The sequence below is a fragment of the Chelonia mydas genome, chromosome 3 (assembly GCF_015237465.2).
Source record: "Chelonia mydas isolate rCheMyd1 chromosome 3, rCheMyd1.pri.v2, whole genome shotgun sequence".
Classification (NCBI taxonomy): domain Eukaryota; kingdom Metazoa; phylum Chordata; order Testudines; family Cheloniidae; genus Chelonia; species Chelonia mydas.
This window is the reverse complement of record NC_057851.1, coordinates 111,031,989-111,058,211: the sequence shown is the minus strand read 5'-3', so window position 1 is coordinate 111,058,211 and position 26,223 is coordinate 111,031,989. Positions and strand designations below refer to the sequence as shown.

Sequence of the window (26,223 nt, the reverse complement as noted above, 5' to 3'; positions counted from 1 at the left end):
AGCCTCAGCACTGTGGTCTCTGTCAATTCCAAAGGGATCCAAGAAGCTGCAGCCCCTATCTGGGCCAGACTTGGTTCCTGCGGCTCCCACAGTCAAGCCCCTGAATGATACAAGGCTGCACCAAGAGGTGTGTGGTTGGATCCCACTGCCCCAGTTCTGGAAGAAAGGTCGATGAACAGTTCAGCCACGCCTGCTAGTACCAAACCTCATGCCTCACAGCAATCTGATCCTGATATAACCCCTGCAGCTGCAGGACATGGGTCAGTTCCAAGTGTCTCTTCCAGTTCCAAGTGTCTCTTCCAGTTCCTGGAAGATGGATGTAAGCAGTGCCTTTGACAGCCCTAGTTCAATGCCTTTGGTTTCAGATGCTGTGGCACTGAGGATAAAGCAAGACAGCCAATGTTAGCAGTGCTGGTTCCTGTGCATCAGGGTTATCAGATCCATACGATTCTGATGGAGTTGTAGTTGCAAAGTGGAGATGTATCACCCCCAGCTTCAGTAATGAAGATGAGCCCACATACCATTGGATCCGATGATGTCCAAACCTTCAGATCTGCTGTCATTTCCTGATCCAGTCTCTGTCAGTCTGGTTACTGCCACATGGCTAGATTGTGTGGTCCTATGGGTAGAGCCCCAAACCCTGCAGTGGGGGTCAGAGCACACAGCCAGAGCCCATGGGTGGGGGGAGGGGGTGAGCCTAGAGCCAGGGTCAGGGCTCAAAGCCCATCGCCAGGGGATGGAGCCCGCAGCCACACGGCTGGAGCCTGCCGCCCGCCACCCCAGATCTGAAGCCCGAGCCCCGCCACCTGCCTGCTCCTCCAGCATTTGTGGCTCCAGAGGAGGACAGGGCCCAACCCCAAGTGGCAGCCCTGGGAGGGGCCACTGCTTTGCTTTCCTCTCCTTCCCTCCCATCACCACCGAACAGGCTGTGGTCACATGAAAAGCACCAAGTGGCCGCATGTGAGAAACACTGATTTAGAAACTGACCTTGACCCTGACGTATCACCAAAGTAACATGCAGTAGTTTCAACCTCTTCTCCTGAGAATGCTATGTAGGTCCACAATTTGATGGATCACATGGTGTCCATTTTGAATCTCCCTTTGGTACTGGTGGAAGAGACTTCACACATGGTATTTGATATCCTCAATGCTATTGTCAAGAGTAGAATGTCACTCCCCATCCTGAATCATAGAATAACAGAGTTGGAAGGGACCTCTGGAAGCCATCTAGGCCAACCCCCTGCCCAGAGCAGGACCAATCCCAACTAAATCATCCCAGCCAGGGCTTTGTCAAGCCTGACCTTAAAAACTTCTAAGGAAGGGGATTCCACCACCTCCCTAGGTAACACACTCCAGTGTTTCACCACCCTCCTAGTGAAAAAGTTTTTCCTAATATCCAACCGAAACCTCCCCCACTGCAACTTGAGACCATTACTCCTTGTCCTGTCATCTGCTATCACTGAGAATAGTCTAGATCCATCCTCTTTGGATCCACCTTTCAGGTAGTTAAAAGCAGCTATCAAATCCCCCCTCATTCTTCTCTTCCGTAGACTAAACAATCCCAATTCCCTCAGCCTCTCCTCATAAGTCATGTGTTCCAGTCCCCTAATCATTTTTGTTGCCTTTCGCTGGACTCTCTCCAATTTCTCCACATCCTTCTTGTAGTGTGGGGCCCAAAACTGGACACAGTACTCCAGATGAGGCCTCACCAATGTCGGATGGGTTGTTACAGCCAGCCAAATCTGTGTGGTCCAATCCCACCCCTTGTCCATCTGCCTGTAAGAAGGCAAATTATACCAGATACTCTGTGAAGGGTTCTCTTATTTCAATACCCAGCAACAGGGCAGGGTCTGAACAACCACATCCAAATGATAAGGTGTGGGGGGGAATTGACTCATTAGGGAGAAAGGCATTCTCTTCTTCATCCATTGGTATCAGGGTGGCAAATTATCAGGCAGACATGGCCTATTACAAATTCCATCTATGGGGGGAAAGTGTTTTTTCTCCAGGACTTGCCTAATGACAGAAGGTTGGCAAATGCTGTCCAAACATGCCCTCAGGGCCTCCTTCAATGCTTTAGACTCTGCTGCTAGAGCAGGGGTGGACAAACTACGGCCTGTGAGCCAGATCTGGCCCCTCAGGGCTTTGGATCTGGCCCACAGGATTGCCACCCCGGTGGCACCCCGGGCCCCGCACCGCTCCAGGAAGCGGCCAGGACCATGTCCCTGCGGCCCCTTGGGTAGGGGGGACAGAGGGCTGAGTGTGCTGCACTTGCCTATGGGTACCTCCCCCAAAGCTCCCATTGGCCAGGAACGGGGAACTGGGGAACCGCGGCCAATGGGAGCTTCGGGGGAGGTACCCACAGGCAAGGGCAGCGTGCTCAGCCCTCTGCCCCCCCGTCCCTCAGGGGCCACAGGGACGTTGTGCCGGGCACTTCCCAGAGCAGTGCGGGGCCGGGGCCGGGGCCGGGGCCAGGGCCAGGGCCAGGGCCAGGGCCAGGGCCGGCAGGGACCTGCCCTGACCCCAGTGCATGCTGCTGCCACCCCAGAGCCGCTCCAGGTAAGCAGCACCAGGCCAGAGCCTGCACCCTGAGCCCCTCCTGCACCCCATACCCCAATTCCCTGCCTGAGCCCCCTCCCTGCACCCCTGCCACACCCCAACCCCTGCCCTTAGCGCACTCTGCACCCCTCCCTGCACCCCTGCCAAGCTCCCTCCTGCACCCCTCCCTGCACCACTGCCCTGAGCCCCTCCCACACTGTGCACCCCCTCCTGCAGCCCAACCCCCTTCCCTGAGCTCCCTCGTACAACCTACACCCCTTCTCTGCCCCAGTCCCTTACCCTGAGCCCCTTCCTACACACCGCACTCCCTCCCACACCCCAACCCTACATTCATGGCCCTGCATGCAATTTCCCCACCCAGATGTGGCCCTCGGTCCAAAAAGTTTGCCCACCCCTGTGCTAGAGCATTGGTGTTGGCTGTGACCTTTAAGAGGCATGCCTGGCTTAGATTCTCCTCCTCAAGCTATGGACATTAGAAAGTAAGATGGAGGATCTCTTTTTTGAAGGGGAGGGTTTTTTGCAGTGAAAAGACTGAGTTATCAATCTTGTGTCCTTTAGTTTTTCTAATAAATTGTCAATCTCTGGTATTGATTCCATCTACTCAAAGAAGGCCCTTCACTCCCTTTTTCTGATACTAGATGCAGAGTACCCCCAATCTTTAGTGTTTCTACTTTTTGTCATGTCAAAAATGCCAACACCACCAATAGCCTGTAGTCTCTCAGAGCCATTGTAGAAAAAGGCCTTTCAAACAAGTTTCCAAATCCAACCAGCTCACTTCCTTGTCAGCTCCTTCACCCCAGAAAATTAAGCCTCGGTTTGACAAGATGTTGAAGAGTTAGGAGCCAATCAACCAGCACTGTTCTGCCTCTGCATTTGGAGACAGGCTAGCCCACTTCATCAACGCATGGAGACAGATTATATCAAACCAATAAGTCTTAGAGATCATGGGAAAAAGTTATGCTGTACCATTTGAAAGACGACTTTCTCCAAAATGCCCTTACCTGTCCTGTTCAGGGACTCTTCTCATGAGGCGATTCTCACAGAAGTGGAGAAGTTGCTTCTGATAGGAGCAGTCAAAGAGCTTCCTCCTTACCTCAGGGGTTTTACTCCTGATATTTTCTGGTAAAAATGAAGGACTGGGGTGGTGGGCATTTTGGCTGATGCTACACATGAGGGAATTTAACAAGGACATCCAGAAGTTTTGATTCTGTACACTGCTCTGGCCTCCATAATCCCTTTGTCGTCGGTCCTGGATTGGTTCATGACAATCTAAAGGATGTGTATTTCCATATCCCAATTTGCTAAAATCATCAAAAGTAACTTTGATTCATGGTGGCTGGGCACTATTTCTAGTACCAGGTGCTCCCCTCTGGCCTTTCCCCAGCACCCAGGGTATTTACAAAATGCCTCTCTGTGGTAGCGATGTATCTGTGGAATCAGGGTATTTTTGTTTACACTTATTTGGATGATTGGCAGCTGCAGGCCGCTGTGTGCAAGGATCCATTGAGCCACGTGTGCTCCATGATCAATCTTTTCTCAGACCTAGCCTTTTTTCTCAACCTTCCAAAGTCAATCAAAAAGATTCCTTTTATAGGCGCCATATTGAACTCAGTAAAAGGGAGAGCTTTTCTGCCAGAGGAGAGATTTCTCAATGTGAGACAATGTCTATTAAAGACGCAAAGTTGCCCTACACCAAGGATAAGAGTCTTCTTGTGGATCTCATGGGGTACATGGCAGCCACTACCTATCTGACTTCCCAGCTAACCATGAGACTTGTGCAGCAATGGATGTCCCAGGTCTACACTCCAGGTTGGGACAGTCTTCAGTTATTGATCACCATGCCTCAGAACATTATAGTCTCACTACACTAGTGGTCAAGCAGGAAGAACATGCTTCAGGGTATGCAATTTGGCTCAGCAAAGACAGCGCCTAGATGCACAGGTGGTCCCTGAAGGATCAGTTGATCAGACCATATTTTCCAGATGGGGTTGACCAACTGTGGACTGTTCACAATGAAGTTCAACGAAAAGTCTCATTGTTTATGTTCCAGAGCAGGCTTGGACAATCTATCACTAGCAGATGCTTTCCTGCTGCACTGGGGGAAGAGTCTGATGTACATCTTTCCTCCTTTTCCCTTGAGACAGAAGGTGATAAGGAAGATACATCAGGGGAGTGCAAGGATGATATTCATTGCTTTGCTATGGCCATGTCAAGAGTGGCTTACTGATCTCAAGCTATCCAGCAGTGTCTTTATGCACCTCCTCTGTCTCCAGCTTTTGTGTCTCAGGAGCGGAGACTGTTCCTCACCTGATGGCATGAGCTACCAGACTGACTCTGCACTTAAGTAGTCATCTTTCTCTGTATGCAGGACATACTAGTTAACCCTAGATAGTAGCAGTTTCTAGTTGACTGTTTTCTGAAGTGGTCCAAATTGCAGGCATGGATGCAGAAGAAGTCTGATTCTCCCATAATTGCTTCCATTCCTTGTGTTCTGGAATACTTAGACAACCCCTGGATTTTTAGGTAAGTTAATTCATCTTTAAATGTCCATTTGGCAGTCCTCTCTGCCTATTATACATTAGTTGATGGTAGATTGCTGTTTGTTCATGTTTGGTTACGAAGTTTATGAAAGGTTTAAGAAAAGTGTATGTTAGATGCTCCGCCCCTTCTTGGAACCTCGATTTGGTTTTGACCACATTGGTAAAATTTCCGAGCCAGGGGTTGAGTGTTCATTTAATCATCTCATCTATCTATCAGTCAAAACAGCCCTCATTATTGTTATTACATCAGCCAAGAGAATAAATAAATTGAATGCTCTAATGGCTGATCCACCTTTTACTTTGTTTCATAAGGACAAGGTCCTTAGACTGATCCTTGGTTCGTACTGAAGGTGGGGTCTGATTTTCTCATTAGTCTATTAATTTACCACTTTTCCCACCTAAACCACATTCTAATAAAGGAGAATCTGTTCTCTGTACATTGGATGCTAGGAGGGCTCTTGCCTATTATTTGAACAGAACTAAGAGTTTTCTTAAAACATCTAACCTGTTTGTTTTGTATGCTAAGACCAACATGGGGCATACAGTTTCTTCCCAGACTATTTCCTGGGGGATTAAGCAATGTATTGGTGAGTGTTACAGGCTAGCAAAAGTTCATGTACCTGCTTCAATTTGACCACATTCCTGTAGAGCTGTGCTTACTTCCTTCACTAGTTCTGTTGTCCTTCCCTTACCAACCTCTGCTTCCACATGGAATTAGATGTTAAGGTCACTGAGAGACTACAAGTCATATCCAAAGTATCTAGAGATGAGAGTATACCTGCCATCCCCTGCATTCTCAAGAGATTAGCTGCACAGCTGTTCTGCTCTGCAGACTCAGCTACCCAGTCTTCCCTCTGAACCTGAGACACAGACTGGTCACTTACAGAATCAGCATGGAGACATTCCTTTCTCAACAACGTTGTCTCCCCAACAAGCTGGCCAAACACAGCCACTTGGTTATAGGACTGTTCAACTTTCTTAACAGCTTTCACTCCATTTGAGACCTTCTCAAAGCTATCCACACTGGATCTTTCACTAGTGTGAGGCAGATACCACTTGCTGAGATCTGCAGAGTTGTAACCTGGACTTTGGTACACACCTTCAGCACTATGCTCTGGATTTGGCTTTTAGAGCGGGCATAAGGAGGTGCTTTAGTCTTTATTCAACTAGGACTGTGTCCCTAGCCTCTGTTTGCCAGAAGCTGGGAATGAGCGACAGGGGATGGATCACTTGATGATTACCTGTTCTGTTCATTCCCTCTGGGCTAGATGGACCTTTGGTCTGACCCAGTAGGGCCATTTTTATGTTCTAGGACTCTTCCTTCCTCTACGTTAATTTCAACACTGCTTATCAATCTTTCCCACAAGTCCTGTAACTGAACTTCAAGCTGTCTCTGCATCATCACACTTCCCAACTCTCCTCCTCTAGTCCATGTTCTTGAGTCTGGCATGGTGGTGGAAGAAACGGAGGTGGGAGGGCATTATCACTCCATATTTAGCCTTGCCCTCAGTACAACGGGATGCTGAAGGGAGGGGAAGGGGTACTAGCTGACATTGCTAGAATACGGTTCTACCACAAGGTCGCGCCGTATCCCGTAAGTGTGAATATGCAGAATCATCTTGAAGAACTCCAGTTACAAATAAGTAACCTTCACTTTTCCTTTCTGGATCTTCAATCTGCAAATCACCATCTCCAAAATACAGCTATGATTCCTTCATCTTGCCTCACCTGAACCTTTTTTATGGGGTCTTTTCATTAATTTAGTCTGCCTAAAGCCCTACTATCTAAATCTGTATCGAGAATCCACAGGCATAATCCTATTCCAGATAGTGGGACCATATCACCTCAGTTTTACCAGCATTTTAAACCTAAAGTTATCCTCATTTCCTGAATTATCCCTGTCCCATTTTTAATCTTTACCCATGCTTGTTTACTCATTCCTTCGCTTGACTTCTTGCTACCATACATATGCTGGTGTGAAACAAGTCTTCTGGGAACTGGATTGAAATTAATTCTTTTAATGTAAACCATCCAACTACTATCAACTAGTAAAAGCTTTTGGGCAGGACTAAATTTAGGCTGGAGTCAAACTGATAAGCTACTGTGAAAAGCACCCATTTGCAATTTGACACCTCCTCATCAATTATTAGGAGTGGACCATATCCACCCTGACTGAATTGGCCTTGTCAACACTGGTTCTCCACTTGCAAGGTAACTCGCTTCTCTTCATGTGCCAGTGTACATATTTATGCCTGTATCTGTAATTTTCACTCCATGCGTGTGAAAAAGTGGATTTTTTACCCACAAAAGCTCATGCCCAAATAAATCTGTTAGTCTTTAAGGTGCCACCGGACACCTCGTAGTTTTTGTGGACACAAACTAACACAGCTACCCCTCTAAAGCCGTTTTTCTTAACCTGGGTGTGGGCTTCTCTGGGAGGGTACCAGACTAGTCCAAGGGACAGGGAAAACTGCATGACATTAGATCCACCCTTCCGCCTTACTAAGAATGTACTCCCATGGTTCCAGATAAACCACTGGCCTCCCTGCCTTCCGGGCAGTTTTTCTATCCTATCCCCTTTGCACCAGTACAGAAGTCGCCCACTCACAATGAATATGCAGCAGTTGAGGATTTTGCTTTTGGGACAATTCAGCTACAGTTACCTAAGACCTTTGATAGGGGAAAGGTTTGAATGATCACAGGAGCATTCACAGAGATGAATTACTCAACTGGAGGGCTACACTGACAGCCTATAAAATTTTCCAGAACAGCTCTGGTGCAGGGATCTTGCTTTCTATATGGCTGAAGAAACTAGCCTAGACTTGTTCCTATATTAATAATAAACTTAACTAGACACCATTTGATTCCAGTAAGGGACAAACTATTAACTTTAGAAGTTAAATTTAGTATGTGTTTTTATTGTAAACTGAATGGTCTCATTCTTTTAGCAACACCTGTTTTTTCCCATTCCTAAATTCAATTCTTATCCATCTTGGGAATAATCCATTAGCCTACCAGCCTCTCATGCATTTTAAGTCTGTATACTTTAATGTTTCAGCTAAATTGCTAATTCTCCACCTGGTGGACTTAACCACCTTTCTGAAATACGTAAACAAGCAAGAAGGACACACAGCGTCAAACAACAGCTAGTTTGGTCACCTCTTCCTAACTGTTAAATAGTTCCAGTGATTTGTCCTATGATTATACTGTATTACATTAGGAAAACATTAAAGTTGCAAAGTCAAGCATTTAAAAATTAGGAAATGCCAGAATTAAGGTTACCTGTGCAATCTTAATGCAGCCCGTTTGCGTGAACGTATGCATTATATAGTGGTCTATTACATGACCGTGTGCTATTTTTTCCCTCACAGTGCACAGGATGCACAATACTAACTGGGTAGCTATTACATTTTTTTTTAATTATCATTCTTTGTATGGCCCTATGCATTATTTACATATCATCCAAGCTGCACTGAACACAGATTTTCCACATAGACTTTGTTATGGTACTCACATAATAGTATCCACTTTCTTTACAGACCATTCATGAATTTATGTTCTCAAAACCCCTGTGAGGTGAAGAGTATTATCTCCATTTTACACAGAGGTTGAGGGCACAGAGATGAAAGCAAGGCATGTGAAATAAAAGTGGCTGAAACCCAATTTGAGAAACCTTGGGCCTGATTTTTCACAGAACCTAGCATTTTATAGCACATTGTACGTACAGAACTCCCCTTGACCTCAGTTGCAGTTGTGAGTATTCAGCACTTCTTCAAACCAAATGCCTCAAGTTTGGTCACCAGAAAATTAGGATCAGCCAAAATTTTGGTTTAGAATCATAAAATCATAGGCTTTTCAGGTCAGAAGGGACCATTATGATAGTCTAGTCTGACCTCCTGCACAATGTAGGCCACAGAATCTCACCCATCCACTCCTGTAACAAACCCCTGACCTATGTCTGAGCTATTGAAGTCCTCAAATTGTGGTTTAAAGACTTCTAGGTGCAGAGAATCCTCCAGCAAGTGACCCGTGCCCCATGCTGACTTGCCTGAACTCTGGGGCAGAGGAAGGGATAGAATCTAGTTCTGTAGGGCAGCATTCAACTCCTTCAGCCATGAGACCATCCTGCCTCTTCTTTGCCTCCTTTACTACACGCCTTCCAGTTTCTGCAACAAACGAGGGAGGGTCCTAGAGACAACAGTCTTATTCTTACACAACCCTGATTCATCCCCCAAGCATCATCCATCTTTTGCACTGAATGAGGCAGGTGTCCTGTGGAAAAATAGCAAATTACATATAACTAAAGGTTTATAAATAGATATGCAGAAGGCAGCCAAAGAAAGGTTGCATGAACTTAAAATATGTCATTTACTACCTTTTGAGTACTTGATTTTGCAGCTGTAATGTTTAATGTATTTTTAACGTAATTTTTTGTTTGTTAAAAAACAAAAATTGAAGAAAAAATATTATATGGAACCATATTAAACTCTTACATGGGTTATCAGCAAGATTGGGATTTTTAACTGCATAAACACATCCTCTGCCACTTGAGCTAAGGGAGTAAATGACAGTAAAGGAAAGCTCTTATCTTCTGTATAGCTCTTCCACTTGAAAGGAGGGGACACACCTTGCCAGATAATTTCACAGCTAGCTGCTAGACAGCACAGGAATGGTGAAATTCCAGGCCCTGAAAGGAAGTGTCTAGCGGTTACAGATCATTCCTGCCTCTGCTGTCCCCATCAGCTCTTGTTCCTTTCCTACCTGCCCTTCCTTTTCCTGCTCCCATCCTCTTCTCCTGTCCTTATCTTCCCCCACTTCTCCCTTCCCCAACTCCTGCTCCCCTCCTGTCAATCTTCTCCCCCAGCACCTCTGTGCTCCTATTCCCCCCTCTCCCATCTTCTGTCCCACCTCTGCTCCTGACCGTTCACTGCCCTGTATCTTTCCCCTCCCCCTATGCATTGTAAGCTAGGCTGTTGCTCCTGCCCCTCTACGTTGCATGGGGACCAGCAGGGATAGCACTGAGAGCCCAGAAAATACAGCCTCCCTTTCCTCAATTTCTATACCCAGCACCACAGGAGCCCCCAAGCTTCATTACTAAAGAATGGCAGATTGTGATGTGAGAAGTACAAACTAAACTAGACACTCGATTATAAAAAATTTAAAATATGAGATTTCCACACAATCAGCAAGGATGCTGAGATCTCTTCTGAAGAAAACATACACATAACAGAAGAAAAACCTGCTAAATATAAGGATTTTTTGACCTACAGTGCAACCTACACAAACACCATCTATATATAAGCAACCACTCTAAAATTATTCCAGAAATCTCCAGAATATTGTTTAGGAAGCAATTAATTTTTGCTGGTCTCTGGAGTGAGAGATGATTTTTTTTTTTTTTTTTTTTTGTATTTCACACTTTTCTTCTGTAAAAATTAAGACTGTGCACACAACCCCAGTGCATAACCTTTACAGGTTGAAAGTTTCCATCTTGCAAGTTCTCCTACAAGAGCTAATTAAGAAGGTGAAGTGACACCACCAAATTTTAAAAAGTCACTTCCCCCCCACCCTGTTATTATAAGAAACTGAAAATTGCTTATAAAAGATGAGAGAAAATAAAATTTGTTTCTTCAGTTTACTTTAGGCTTTTGATAGTTCTCTTCCAGAGATGTTCAATGTTTCCTCTGTTGTTTATGTGGATCTTTCAAAGAGCAACTGGATCGGAAAAAAATTGATTGTAAAATTATAGAAACTGGCAAATATAATACCTGAAACTACTTTGTTTTTAAATACTAACTAGATTTCAAGTGGATGTTGACCAGTTAAGCGCTCAAACTGATTTTGTAAATACACAGTATCCCATTAATTTTAAATGTATGATACAATTTGGGGGAAAACTATGGAATACTGTAAATACTTATCAGTGCTATTCAGTTAAGCAGGTGTGATTTTGTACTTTTTCCACTGAAGAGTTCAATAATTGCATAAGCTTTTAACTATGCAAGTATGGAAGCACTCAGTAAAAGCAGTAGTATTTTTTTTTAAATATATTAATTTGTGCCCTCTCTTACAAGAAGTATACAATCATTCACACTGATATATAATAGAGTAGCTCTCTGAAAAATGTCATACTCTAGTCAGGAGAGCAGAGTCATATTCTGAGCTTGAGTACAGTTAAAGTTTGGCTCAAGTATGAAGCTAAACTGGGAAGGAGGCTGAGTCTGGAGATAGAGACCTGCATTCCAATTTTCCAGTTTTACACTTGACACAGGATATAGGAGAGATGATTTAAGCTACTTCTGTACTTGGTGTATTCTCAGACTCAGGTACACTCTGGCTGCAACAGCCACATGGGCTGTTCACCCAACTGAGGCTAGTGCATTCCAATAACACTCTCAAGGGAAGGAGGAAAGATGCAACACCTTTTCAATATTATCTGGAAATACATGAGCTATAATCTGCACAGAACTACTACTCATCACCTAGGAGAAGTACTAAATCCATCTGCTTCTAACTGACTAGGGGCTTTCGTTGAAAGAGATACAACTGTCCTGTTTAAGTAGAAAAGAAATATTGTGAAGAGCAGGAAGGCAAGTAGTTATTCAGGGCACGGACTCTACTCTAGCTTTAAAGGGGCCAAACATCTCTTAAAGGCACCCCGGGAAACAATCATTAGTATTAGTAAGCCTGAACTGGATTAAAGTCAATAGGGCCATCTGATTCTAGACACCCCACAGCAGACTCAAGACTGGCACTGAGAGCTGTGCTGTAGTCTCTTAGTTTAGGGTTAGTACTAATTATTACGTTTACCAAAAATAAAAAAATCACTTGAGGGGTTTGGGTGTCTAGTCCAGGCTTCTCCCACTGCTAAATTGAATTCTTACTTGCATGCATTGACAATGGGATTAACATGCATCTTCATCATCCTCGCAGCACCCGTACCATCATTGGTGTCCACTGATCTAAATCATAGTACGCGGTACTTGTGAGTAATATATTTTTTATCTGGGTGCAGGATACTTGGCAGGACAGAATAAGGTCTACTGTTATGATAGGATTGGAGCCTGTAGCCCATAGTCACATGAATAGTCATTCCTGTTCTCAAGTCCTGTACTCAAATAAGTAAGGCTTGCAGGATCAGTCCAGTATTTTAGTCAGTTTGATTGTGCCTGTCAAAAGTCATACAAGGAAAGTAAAACCATTTCATTCATCTAGTATTCAGTGACAAAGGGGAAGAAATCTGCTTTTACAAATACGATGTGGCTCAGATTCAAATGGGAATCTTTTCTTTGACTGATGAGCTTTGATCAGACCAAGGGTCCTTTTACATCAAGATATCAGATTACCATTGATTTAGAAAATGTTATGAAGTTTACAGGTCTATAAACTGTTGATGTAAATCTAACTATTAAATACAAGTATTTACATTTTCCTCCAACTTTAGAGCCTGATTCTCCTTCTCTTATTCTGATGTGAATGAATAACTCCACGGAAGACACTGGAGTTACACCAGAATAAAGCGGTTTAAATAGGACACTCAAAGCCCTAGCCTTCAATTATCAAATAGAAAGCTTGCCAGAAATGTATTTGTTTTCCTCTTCTGAGTAGCCCATTCAGAGAATTATCTATAATTATTTCACTTTAAAATTATGGTTTTGCTGTTCTCAGTGAGAGCAGCATCTCTCAGTATTTTGTGTAAACTCCCTATCTTAAAACATTTGGCTTACCAGCTATGTTAATTTATATTTCAAGTAGTCAAATCAAGTATGAACCACTGTCAAAAGGAGCACAGACCATTCTGGCAAGTAGATCAGAAATGTTCCCATTTACTAATTAAATATGTGCTGTAGAAACTTCTTTAAATCACACATTCACTCATGGAATTGAACAAGTCAAAGCTGTTGCACACACATACATATAGGAATATGATACAGTTTATTCACAATACCAGAACATTAGTACACATTATAGACTACCAACTTTGAGTTTGGTGAGCACAAAACCAACTGAAATAAGTAAAAAAAAAAAAAAAAAAAATTATCAACTGTAAAGTCTTTTTTAAGATTTTGTTTGATAATTCAGATTTTAAAAGTATTTAAATTTTTATGGGCTAGATTCTCCCTATGAACCCAAACTGAGAGCACCCCTGCATACATGCAGAGACCCACTGACTTTAATGGGACTTCCTGCAAATGAATCTGTCAAGATGTGTGTCTAAGCTTGTAGGATCAAGCCCTCCATCAATTTAGTGCTCGTAAAATGTGATGACAGACAGCCCTGAAAACTGCAGTTGCCCACTGTGTCTCAATCATGACTGGCTCTACAGGTGAAAAGTTTGTTTATTCTCTGTTATTTGTGCACCACATGTTCTTTTTTTATGCAGACTGCAAAAAAAGTAGTTAGTGATGTGAACACCTGTCCCCTAAGAACTGGGCTGAGACAAGTAAGTTCACCCACCATGCTATTTAACAGCCATCAGAAAATTCTCTTTACTCCATAACATGGATCAAATTCAAACAGTTGACATGGTGTTATATCCTGCTCCTGTCAAATGGAAAAACTTCCTCTGATTTTGATAATATCAGGACAAGCCCCCTAGAGGGTAAAGTTTTATAGCTAGTGCTGGTCAAAGATTTTTCCACCAAATTGTTTTGATGGAAAATTAGGTTTTTCGACTAATTGAAATTTTTGGTGAAAAGTGTTTGCTTTCTGCCTTAAAACTTTTGATTTTTCAGTCAAAAAACCTGAAATTTTCAGCAGAAAATCTATTTACTGACCAACTCTATTTGTAACATACATACATACACACACAAGTGTTAAAAGTTCAGGTCTGGACTTTGAGACTATAGAAGCGCAGCAAAGAAAAATACATGTAGACCGCTGAGAAGGTGGGATACTTCCATTTCTCAGATGACTTCCCGTTGCCCTCTCCAAAGGCGAAAGCCCACCCTCAATTCACATTAATGTCTATGGCCAATTGCAAAGTATTGAAATTTGTAAATAGGTAAACAATTCAAACACCAAGGATCACATCAAACATCAATGTATTTTGTTCAAATTTATTTATGCTACTTTGGAATACACAAGTGTTCTGCACAATATATCAAATCTTTGTAAGATGAGGTCTCACTCCAGTACTGCCCCTCCCTTTCCTTCCACTACAAGAAATGGGCATAGTCACAAGTGTGAAAGCTGCAGAGCAAACTTTTATGAAAGATTTTCTAAACTTTTAAAACTAGAAATATTTTAAAACTACAGGCAAAGAGTATGAAGAACTAAGACATTTCAACTGCATTTATACTTGAGCAATGTTTTAACTTAATATTTTAGACTGCAGAGTTTAGGTATTATATATTTGACAGTCCTGCAAAATGTAAAACCTGTCTTACCTAAATTAACCTCTTAGGGTAGGTCTACATAGCAGTTAAACACCCAAGGCTGGCCTGTGCCAGCTGACTTGGGCTTTCAGGGCTCAGGCTATAGAGCTATAAAACTGCAGTGTAGACATTTGGGCTCAGGCTGGAATCCCGGCTTTTGGACCCTTCCCCTAGCAGGGTCCCAGAGCTTGGACTCCAGCCCCAAGCCAAAAATCAGCTGACACAGGCCAGCCACAGGTATTTAACCGTTGTGTAGATGTACCGTTAAAACACAGTACTAAAGTAAAGCCTACTATACTCTGCAGTTTCTGCTTTGCCAGGTCTTTACCATCCCCTTTACAACAGATGTTATTTCAACTTCCACATTAACTAGTGCGACCTGAGCAAGGGCACAACCATTTGCAATAGATAAAACCACCTAGACACATCTTAAAGCCTTGTTTTATCACAAAAGGTGCCTGTTGCTGATGACCAGAACCAGACCAAGACTTTACCATGGATTCAGAAATGGTGCTGACCAGACAGTACTTGGCTACCCTTACCGTTAAACCACATCCAGCACTGGATCAGTTCTGCCCAGTGCTGACAATGGGTATTTTTAATAATGTAGACAAGGTTTAAGCGGATGTTTTAAACTGCATTTTAAACTTAGTTTAGTATCCACACCCAGTTTCAAGTATAATTTTGAAGATGCCACCCTGGCAGAGGGGCACTCCTGAGCAGTGCAAGGTGCTCTCACTGGCTGAGCACTGCAGAAAGAAAGAGCAAAACCCAAAGTAGGCAGGTCCAGGGAGTTCTGGAGTATGCAGTGGGTGTGTGGGCACCGCAGGGAGGCGGCTATGCACTCCTCCACCCCAAGTCCAACCAGGCCACTCTGGTCTGCTGTGTCTGAAACAGGCCCCGACATGAGCCAGGCCTCGGATCCCCCTCCCCAGGAGCAGGCTGCGCCCTCGGCAGCAGGATGTGGTTAGGGCTGGGGGAAGCTACACTCGGGCTTCACCTCCCGCGCCCCCCTCCCCCACGGTTTTTAAAGGGGCAGCTCCCCAACAATAACGGGCGGGAGGGCTGGCTCCGGGGCTCCATTCGGCCGGGGGAGGGAGAGCTGTGGCTGGCGGCTCGGAGCAGGGGCTGAACGGGGAGCCCCGGCCCGGTGCGGCCTGTGCGCGGCACCGCGAGAGAGAGAGCGAGAGAGAGGGGAGGGGCGGGGTGGCTCCTGCTGCTGCCGCCACCAGCGCTCGCCGCCTCCCCTCCCCCCCCGGCGGGGGCTCCTCGCTGCAGCCTCTGTGCTCCGCTCTCGGTCATGTGACCCTAACGTAACCGGACAGGAAAAGCCGCCGCCGCCGCCGCCGCGCTGACTCCGTTGTTGCTGCTGCTGCTGGGCGCGGAGACGGCGGCGGCCCGAGCGGGACCAGGCGCCACAGCGGCCCGAGCCCCTCAGGTGAGCGCCCTGCCCCCGGGACCGCAGGGGGGCCGGGGCCGCTCCCACGTGCCCGATCCCCGCCGCACCGAGCCAGCCGGGAGAACGCGGGCTCCGGCGGAGCGGCTGGGCCCGGCCCCCGCTATTGTGTGTGAGGGGAGCGGGCCCGGGCCGGCCGCGGGAGCCTCGGGCGCTGGAGCGGGCGGCGGCGGCCGGGCTGGCGGGGGACAGGGGGCGGCAGCAGCGCCTGGCGGCGCCGGAGCTCCCTCGCCTCCCAACTGGGCGGCTCCATCCGGGCCGCGCGGGGCCAGGGGAATGGGGGCCGCGCAGGGGGGGAGAATCAGATCCTTTTCTCGCACGCCCTCCCCTCCTCCGGCCCGCGCGGGGCTCGGTTCGGTCGGTTGGGGCCCACTTGCCCTCGCGCTCTCTCCCCGCCCCTCGCGCCCGAAGCGGAGCGGCCCCCTGCGGCGGCATCCGGCGTGGGGGAGGGGCGAAGGCTGAGGGAGCCGCGCGAAGCGGGAGGGGGCGGCTCCGTCTGGTTCTCCTCAGCAGGCTGGGCGGCCCTGGCGGCAGCGGTGGATCCCGTCTCGCGCGCCCTGGCGGCTCCGCTCGCGCTGCGTCTTGCTTGCGCCGGCTCCGTCCCGTCCGTGCGCGCGTGGAGGGCGCGTCGCATGCGCTAGGGGGTGGAGCCCAGCCAGTAAGAGCGGCGCGCGGCCACTCAACCTTCCGCCTCGGCGACCAATCAGAGCGCGTCCTTAGTCCCTGCTGCCACAGGCCGAGCGTGACTCCTGAGGGGGTGGAGGAGCAGCCGCGAGACTCCACCCCCCCGCGCGCCAGAGCCCGCTGCCCGCGGGGCTGGGGGAGGGGAGTGCTGTGGCGTGCCACTGAGATCACGGCAACTGGGCCTAGCCCTGCAGGCCCAGGCCGCGCCCAGCCCGGCCCGCTCTGCCCGAGGGGGTCCGGCGGCGCCAGCCCCATGGCTGAAATAATCCGCTGTCCCAAGCCCAGACTGCAGTGTCCGGGGGGCGGCAGCGACAGGGACCTGGCTGGGTCGGGCGCGGAGAATTGGCCGGGGCGGGCGCAGCCGCCAGCCAGAGCCCCGCTGCCTTCGCTCTGGGAGCGGCTGGTGTCCTACCCGCCCAGCACCAACCTGGCGCTGGAGGCCGCGCCCCGCTAGCGTGAGCCCGGGGGCTCGCTCGCTTGCCGCTCGGCAGGCATGGGGCCCGGCTCGGCACACGGCCTGCGCTGGGGCTCAGGTAGCGGCCAGGTTTTAATAAGGTGTTTACTGTAGTCTGGCTGATATAGCAAACCAGCCCTACCCCATGGCACCTTTTGAAAGTCTCCAATCTCCCAACCCTTCCAATGGTGAGACATTTCCCACGTCCTAACTTGCTACCAGAACTACCCAGTCCCGATGAAGTGAGCTGTAGCTCACGAAAGCTTATGCTCAAATAAATTTGTTAGTCTCTAAGGTGCCACAAGTCCTCCTTTTCTTTTCACTTCTTTAAGGTTATTTGTCATGATTTTCTCTTCATAATTAAATTGACCTAATTTTTCACTTTTATATTTTGGTTCTCCATAACAGACTTCTTCTAAATGTTTGCAAAGGGACAATTCAGTGAATTATGGTTTTTATCTGTTACTCAGTTTACGTGACTTCAAAAACTGATCTTTAGAAATGATCACCAGCAGAACAAAGTAGCCCATCCAAGCTATGCTGCCAGCAACTTAGCAATAGGATCTTCTCCATAATACTAAGCACAGAGATATTTCCATGTGGTAAAGTTGTTTTAAATACAAAATTGTATTATTAGACTGATTTATTATATTAACCTTATTTAGCTAATACTTCAACCTAATGATCATATAATAAAGTCATGAATTTTCTTAGGCTGAAAACTATTTAGATATTCTAAAACAAAATAAGGTAGGTGGTTCCCTCACTCTTTTCCCCTTCACCAGGGTGTGTGTGAAGATGGAATTAGTTTTTAGTGCCTTTGATTCCAAAGACTTTATCATTTTTGAGTACCAATAAATGGGGTAGGTGTACACACATACTGAGATCATGTCATCCTGGATAGTAATTAAGCCAGCTCTGGGATGGAATATAATTGCCGTTCAGTAGCCACATTGACTCTGCAGTTTAGAAAAGGAAACAATACTGTATCCAAGACAAGCTTAGGTAGTAGAAGGTAAATAAAGAATGCCTCTTAACACGTGCTACCACCCCCTGGATCATTACTACCTCCTATTTCACCTAAAGGTCTTCTATCCAAGTACGAACTGGACCCAGCCCTGATTAGTTTGTAAATCCTGAGTTGTTCTCAAAAATATTGCATAAAAATGAAGGCTTGATCTTGCAAAATTTTCCATGTTGTCAGAGTCTACTTGAGTGGAGCATCAAGCTAACAGGATTGGAACCTGAACTGTGAATGTGCTTTTTTGTTGCTGATAGATCAAATATTTACTTTTGAGAATTTATCATAATATTTGTAGAGCCACAAATATCAAATGCCAACTTGTGTGCGCTTTATGGCCTTTATGATGTTGGAAAGTAATTTTTTCCTATTAAGCAGTAGTTTTTGTAACAAAATACTGCTTTTGTACACTGCATTCTTTCTTCCCCGCTCCTGACTCACTTTACACATAGAATTGTAGGACTGGAAGGGACCTTGAGAGGTCTTCTAGTCCAATCTCCTGCGCTCAGTGGGGTGCAGGTGGCGCTGGGGGTGGGACAGGACAGGAAGGGGGCGTGCTTGGGGGAGGGGGTGGAAAGAGGAAGGGAAGGGGTTGAGTGGGTGTGGGAAGAGGTGGGGTGGGGCCTTATGGGGAAGGGGTGGAGTGGGGACTGGGGCTGGGGAAGGTTTGGGGGTCCGTGAACATTTTAAAATCAAAATGGGGGTCCTTGGGTTGCTAAAGTTTGAGAACCACTGCTCTATGCCATTACCTAAATCTTTGATGAAGATATTAAACCAGACCTAGAACTGATCCCTGTGGGACCCCACTTGATATGCCCTTCCATCTTGACTATGAACCACTGATAACTACTCTCAGGGAACAGTTTTCCAACTAGTTATGCACCCACCTTATAGTAGCTCCATCTAGGTTATATTTCCCTAGTTTGTTTATGGAGTGATCATATTTCATAATTTCATATGAATGTCTGTGTCAATGCAATGTATTGAAGCAGCCTGGTGACTAATGGCAGTCACAAAGTGTAATAATACCTTGGTCCTTCAGCAGGTTTGAAAAACATCTAATACCTACAACTACAATGACTAAACCTGTTAGCTAAGGTGAAATACCTACACCACCATCCCTCTCCTGTAATTGAAAGGGAAAATACAGTTTTGCATTATTGTAATATTGTTTAAAATGTTCTATTAAACTTTGGAAACCAACTTTCTGTATGTCCTGGGGTCTTGTTACACTTCCCCCTTTCTGGCTTCACTGTATCTTTCTTTTCTATTATAGATCATGTATGTTTTTCTTAATTGTTGTGGATGTTTGTTTTCCTTCCTACACCTTCCACTGCTTTATACCCATTCCTCCTTTTCCTACTGTCTTTTGTACTCTATTTTCCATCTCTCCCTTCTTTCCAAAGTCTCTCTTCTGTACTTTATCCCTCCTCATTTTCTTCTTCCCATTATCATCCCTGCCCTACCCATGCACTCACTTACACTCACACATGCACTCATCCACTCAAAGGTTTTCTTGGCCCCCTGTCCTAAAAGTTAAAAATATCAGGTCGTAGAGGATGCTGCACTCCCTACTCTGCCTCCAACTCTTGAGAAAATAGTAGCAACTCCTGAGCTGCTTCTCTACTGCACTGTTTTGTGCATTCACCTCCTTAATCCTGAACAAAATCAGTAATGGCACCCTTGGACTGCTTTGTTGCTGTTCGGCCTCTCCCTTAATACAGCATCAACCTCTGAGCTGCTTCTGCTCACAAGTTTGCCCTCAGGGGAAAGAGTCAGCAAGTATAGCACCCCTGGCTACTGTTGCCGGCGCCAAATTATTACTCTGGGAAAGTGAGGTTTTCCAAGCCCTGTTTGAATTTTCAGTTGCCCTGCAGGTAGGTGTTTACTTTTACACGTGTTTGTCAGTGATCTCTACCCACACTGAATTGTATTGATGGAGGTGATTGAAATCCTGAGGAGGTAAAGGTCTACCAAGTGACCAGACTATAATTATATAAAAAATTAGTAGCAAAAACCTTCAATACAATTTCCCCTTAAAAATAAATTCATTCGTCTCTTACTCATCTTCTTTCGTTTCTCTTTCCCTTCTCTTGGATTGTGTATATTTATCTCTTAGGTATCTCCTATTCTAATACCCTATTTCTACCACTGTATTGTTATGTGATCCTGAGCAAATCAGTCTATAAAATGAGGATATTTACCTACTTATAAGACACTGTTTATAAAGCACCTTGATACTCTTGCATGAAAGGTGCAGTAGAAGCACAACGTATATTGAAAAAGAATCTTCATGTACATCTACTGTTAAGTAAATACTTTTACGTAAATGTCATTTGCTTTTCAGAGTGTAAAAAATGGATCTGGCCAACCACGGACTTATACTGCTACAGCAGCTAAATGCTCAGAGGGAGTTTGGTTTCCTGTGTGACTGCACGGTTGCTATTGGTGATGTCTACTTCAAGGCACACAAATCTGTCCTTGCTTCTTTCTCCAACTACTTTAAGATGTTGTTTGTCCATCAGACCAGGTAACTACAGAAAGGTTGACTGTTAAAATGTTATTCATTTAACTTGGCTAAAAAAATCTAGCTGAATTCTGAAGCATTAAAAAAGCGATCATTTTATTTTTTTGTTAATATTCATAGAGAACCCGGAATCTATTCTTGTTTGCAAACAAGGAAAGTCCTCAAGAAGTGGTAAGGTTGAAATTGTGTTTCATTGGCGTCCAGCTAACTTCCAAAACTAATATTATACTTCAGCAAAAATTCTTCACCTTCAAAAAACAAACACTCATTAGAATATCTCGAAGTGAATAGTTAAGGTAGCCAGCCTTGTCTCCACTTCTCTGTAGTTCTTGGTCACTGTCATCCACCCAAATTTAACTTTATTTCCTCAAATCTGCAAAAGAATACCCAAGAGCCAGTAATTAATTACTAGGAGAGTAAAATCTGTTAGAAGTTTGTTTTTTATCTTTGCTCCATAAAAATTGCAAAAATATTACAAAGTTAAGATTTGGTGGTGTGATTGTGAACAATGAAGGATTACATGGCAGTGGAGCACAAGCTGCATCCCTTAGCTGTTTATTTCCAGACATTGTAAAAAAAAATTGGGGCAGAGGGGCTTTTTTTTTAAGGGTAGAATTCGTGGAAAGCAGGTATTGTTATTGGGTGTTAGCTGGACTCTAGTGAACAAGTTCAGCCTTAACTCTTGAACATTTTTTGAACTAGGACTAAAATTTTGAATGTGATATATAAGGTCCACAGGTAGAGAGCCAACTCAGATAGCTCTAACACCCGTCAAGGTGGTGCTCCCTCCCTGCATATTTTAACAAGAGCTGGAGAGGAGAAAGTTATACCTGAGGAAAAAATGGGAGTGGAGGACTGTGGAGAGAGGGAAGCCTCTTATTCAGATTGAAGGTAGTGGGGCAGGAGCCTGTGGGAACAGTGTTCCCATATTCCGTAGCACTGTTGACCTCACTCACTGTATGGATGAGGTCATGCCACATCTTATACAGAAGCTTCCTGATGGCAGTGGCAGAGTACCTGCACTTAAAACCCCCCCAAAAAACAGGACTATACCCCTGATTAAATTGTTAATGTCTGCTATCTAGAAAATTAAACATTTAAAGTTTACCATGAATAAGAGTCTCTGCCTGTCGCTGTCCCTCCAGTCCCTTCATCCCCCCTACTCCTAACCTCTTGCTTCCCTTCTCCAAAGCCCTTCATTCCAAGACCAGATAGCATAGCTCTATGCCAACGTCCTTTGCCCTCAGGCCCTACCCCTTCTCATCCATTGCCCCTTTATCATGCCCCCTACTGTCTCCTCCCCAACCTCTGCCTTGATTCAGCAGTAGGTAGTCCTATAAACAATTGTAATATTGCGCTGTATACATGTGAAAACAGCTTCTTAAGATTATAGCCTAAATTTAGCCATTAGCAAGATTTTAATATAAGACTGGCGGGGCGGGCGATGGAGGGAATCCTTGTAAATTGCAGCATATATTGTGTGGGACAGCAAATTCATAACAGCAGAAAAGAATTATTATCTTAGGGTCTGTCAGAACATATTTATGTTTCAAAGCAATTGGTTTACTGAGAATAAGATTGCCATTTTTCAACTGGCCAAATAAATTAATGCCTTTTGCCCCATCTACAAACCATATCTCTTATGACAAGCTCCCCCCTCTCTTTCCAAGCAAAACTAATCATTGCTGGAATTGCAGGTTGGTGTGAGCTATGGGGATTATAGATTATTGTTTTACACTTGGACTTTTAGCATTCATACATTTATAATTTAACAACAAAAAATGTGATTCTCCCTGTGTTTCAAAAATCTCCCTATATTTCTGCATGGCACTTGTAGAAGTGTTATGTTTAGCTATGATGCTGCATAAATGCAAGGATTGGTTCCTGCACATATGACCTTACAGTCTATCGATTGGAGCTTTCTTTCTTTAATGTGTTAGGATGACAGATGACTGCTAGTATTTCCTAAAATTCAGGAGGAGGTCATTTTTAAAAGCAAATACATTTTGTAATAAATTTTATGTTTATATTTCAAACATATAACACTAATTATTTTTTATTCAGATAAATGAATGACCTAGATTAGATTCTAGAGACTTTTCCTTATCTCATTGTTTACTAAACAATTATTTTTCTTTTAGTGAATGTGTCCGTTTGAAAGCAACTGACATACAACCAGATATCTTCAGCTATCTCTTGCATTTGATGTATACTGGGAAGATGGCACCTCAGCTCATTGACCCAGTTCGATTAGAACAGGGAATAAAGTTTCTGCATGCATATCCACTGATTCAAGAGGCCAGCCTTGCCAGTCAGGGTACCTTTTCTCATCCAGATCAAGTTTTTCCATTAGCCTCTTCTTTATATGGCATTCAAATTGCAGATCACCAGACAAGACATCCCACTAAGGTTACCTCAGCAACTGACAAACTTGGGCGAGAACCAAGGCCACAGCCTTCCAGGATGAGCCAAGAACCCGTGTCTGAGGGCTCACAGCTCTCACGGTTGGCTTCAAGTCTGCCACAAGTGACCCGGACAAATATGACCACTTCTGACCCTTTGCAGTCTTCACTGTCTCCAGAATTGATTTCCACTGCTGGTAATAGTTCTCCTCCAGAGGAGGAAGCCAACATGGAAGCATCTTCTTCAGATGAACAGCCTGCTTCACTCACAATAGCACATGTCAAGCCAAGTATTATGAAAAGGAATGGAAGCTTCCCAAAATACTATGCCTGCCACCTCTGTGGTCGTCGGTTCAATCTGCGAAGCAGTTTGCGTGAGCACCTCCAGATCCACACAGGAGTACCCTTCACATCAAGCCAGCAGGGAGAAAGTAGCATTTCCCTGTCTCTTTGTAATAATGCAGCTGAAAAAGATGCCATGGAAGTGCCTGAAGCGGGAATGATTAGTGACAGTGAGCTACAACAGATATCAGATTCCCCAATAATTGATGGACAGCAGCAGGCAGAAACACCACCACCATCAGACATTGCGGACATAGACAACTTGGAGCAGGCAGATCAAGAAAGAGAAGTTAAAAGACGGAAATATGAATGTTCCATCTGTGGACGCAAATTTATTCAAAAAAGCCACTGGAGGGAGCATATGTACATACATACTGGCAAACCTTTCAAGTGCAGCACTTGCGACAAAAGCTTCTGCAGGGCCAACCAAGCAGCCAGACATGTGTGCCTAAATCAGAGCATGGACACATATACTATGGTGGACAAACAGACTCTGGAACTCTGTACTTTTGAGGAAGGCAGTCAAATGGACAACATGTTAGTACAGACCAACAAGCCCTACAAATGTAACTTGTGTGACAAAACATTTTCAACTCCCAATGAAGTGGTCAAACATTCGTGCCAAAATCAAAACTCTGTCTTTTCTCTAGAAGAAGATAGATCCATTCTGCTTGGTAGTGAGGACACAGAAGCTGCAGAGACTGATAACTCAGTGTTAACCTCCATCAAAAAGGAGCAGGAAGCAGTGTTGTTAGACTGAAGGTGAAACCTATCAATTTTTTAAAGTTATTCATTTGTATCAAACTAATACTCCCCCTGCAACCAGAACTACGCTGGCATGGTAAAAAATTGGATCTTGCCCCTCCCACAAATAAATAAAAGTCCTTTGCCTCAAGCCACAACATAATTGATTTTAATACAAAGGAAAGTGTGTAAAGGTAATTAAGCTAACTTTGTCAATAGTCCTAGTAAACTCAAATTTAAATAGATTTTAAACAGATTTTAGATTATTTAAATGCATACTTAGATGCAATGAAGTGTGTAATGAGAAATAAAATACCATTTTGGTAAACAAAGAATATATATATATTTAATTATAATTATTTTCTCTGGTAACAAGTCTTCCTTTTGAGAAGAAATAGCAGATGATGCAGCGTGCTTTTTAGAGCTACATGTACAAACTCTGTAAGATAACTAAAAAAGGCTTAAAACTTTTCACCATGAACCCAGGAAACTTTGTTTTTAGTCTTTAGTTTTTCCTCAAGTATTCCCTGGGATATGTATTTCAGGTATCATCATTGACATTATGTCCATTCAAGAAAATTTAGTTACTTAGTCAACTTTGACTAAAGTAGCAGTAATAATAATGTGATGGCAATCTTTTTATATGTATATATAGAAAGTGTGTAAGTGTGTGTGTGTGTGTGTTTGGTATATACAGGTAAATTAATGCACACACCCTATCTAAAGAATTGGGCATCTGCTTTCAAGTTCAACCAAAAAGGTCCATACATTTTAGTTATTTGACAGACTAGCCATTTTACACAACACTTATTTTTAAATTAAATTTAAACTGCCCCAGGATGTGTGCATTTTTATTATCGTGTTTGAATGGAAGCTAATATAATTAGTGCTGTCACCCAAGACATGGAGCAAACTAGAAAATAGAGAAATTGCATACTAGTGAGCACTGTGCAGTTATCAGTGCTGCATTCACATGTGCTGTAACAATAGATCCGAGTCATTCCTGATATGAGAGGAGAGGGGAGACTTGATCACCTTATTCACACAAGTAGTCTCAGACTTCAGTGGGTCTAATTGCATGAGTTAAGGTGGAAAAGATTTGGCCCTTTGTTTAATATAGTCACCTTCTAGCAGCAGACAGAGGGAAAGGTGGCTATGGATCATGGTTGTTTTAAAAGTGAAGCTGCAGTGCTGGCCAGGGAATTCTGTTGTTTAAGGGATTCCCATCACTTTAGACTCCAAGGCAAGTATGCAAACGCTGGGAGGGCAAATACCATAGCATTAGCTATTGCTCAGGATAGCACTGCATCTTTGTATTTAAAATCAAGTTGCTGATTTTTATATTTAATTTTTTATAGATGCCTGGATTTTTTGCCAGTAGCCTAAAAACTGACAGCAGTAAGGAAGCCCACTGATCAGTCATTGGGCCAATAGGAAGGCTTATGTAGGCAGAGTAAGTGCCCTACCATAAATGGAGGCGTGGGGGGGCAGGGGGGCGGGGCACAAACCATAGCTCTGCTCTGTGTATTTGTTTAAATTGAGTATCATCCTATTTTGTGTATAGTTAAGTTCTCAGATTTGTAAGTTTTTATACATCATTTCATTGAATAAAAATTGAATTAAATGGAATGTGATTTATTTTGAGTCTGATCAAAGATTATTGGCTTGTGATCTGTTCAATAGGACTCTTTTTGAAGCAGTATAAAAGCTATGGGAAGCATGCAGCATGAGATGTTAATAAAATTCTTTCATATAAGTGAACAAATGGCTTATTTAAGAAAATTACACCTGCCTAAAAATAGTGGATTCAGAGCAAAAGTACCATCTGAACCTTAAGTTTAGTACTGGTGTGATAGACTGACAGAACTAAAATAAACTAAGAATTTACTGCACAGTATAACCTTCAAGGATGAGTGCCCCTATGAATTGCTTTACTATATCAAAATAATGTCACGCTATGTCTTACTGTTTATTCTCTACTTTCAGTGCTGTAAGTTTTAAGTCTCATTTTGGGGCTTCAACTGATATTATGACTTTTATGTAATTTGATCTTCACTGGTTCTGGTGGTCACTATCTGAAGTGCACCCAAAGGAGGAAAATTAGATCTCCTTACACA

At 44.3% G+C, this 26,223-nt stretch overlaps 1 protein-coding gene across 3 annotated transcripts; it reads left to right on the top strand.

The window, feature by feature from the left end:
* The first annotated feature begins 15,777 nt into the window (after positions 1 to 15,777).
* Positions 15,778 to 25,735, top strand: ZBTB2 (zinc finger and BTB domain containing 2). Of its 3 annotated transcripts, none has more exons than XM_043543158.1 (3): positions 15,778 to 15,910; positions 20,436 to 20,621; positions 22,760 to 25,735. In XM_043543158.1, exons 2-3 carry the CDS (start codon positions 20,449 to 20,451, stop codon positions 24,120 to 24,122), a joined length of 1,536 nt encoding a protein of 511 aa, XP_043399093.1. In that variant the 5' UTR covers positions 15,778 to 15,910; positions 20,436 to 20,448; the 3' UTR covers positions 24,123 to 25,735. The 3 variants fall into 3 exon arrangements, with proteins under 3 accessions (XP_043399093.1, XP_037750919.1, XP_043399092.1); XM_037894991.2 differs by having other exon boundaries at positions 15,778 to 15,914; positions 20,439 to 20,621; XM_043543157.1 differs by lacking the exon at positions 15,778 to 15,910 and adding an exon at positions 17,118 to 17,258 and having other exon boundaries at positions 20,439 to 20,621.
* Positions 25,736 to 26,223: the final 488 nt, after the last annotated feature.

What these genes read in the sequence shown, in the direction of transcription:
- ZBTB2 (XM_043543158.1), top strand. Translation starts at nt 20,449, where the DNA reads ATGGATCTGGCCAACCACGGACTTATACTGCTACAGCAGCTAAATGCT. An exon ending in TTGTTTGTCCATCAGACCAG is followed by an intron (nt 20,622 to 22,759) that starts GTAACTACAGAA and finishes TTTTTCTTTTAG; the next exon opens with TGAATGTGTCCGTTTGAAAG.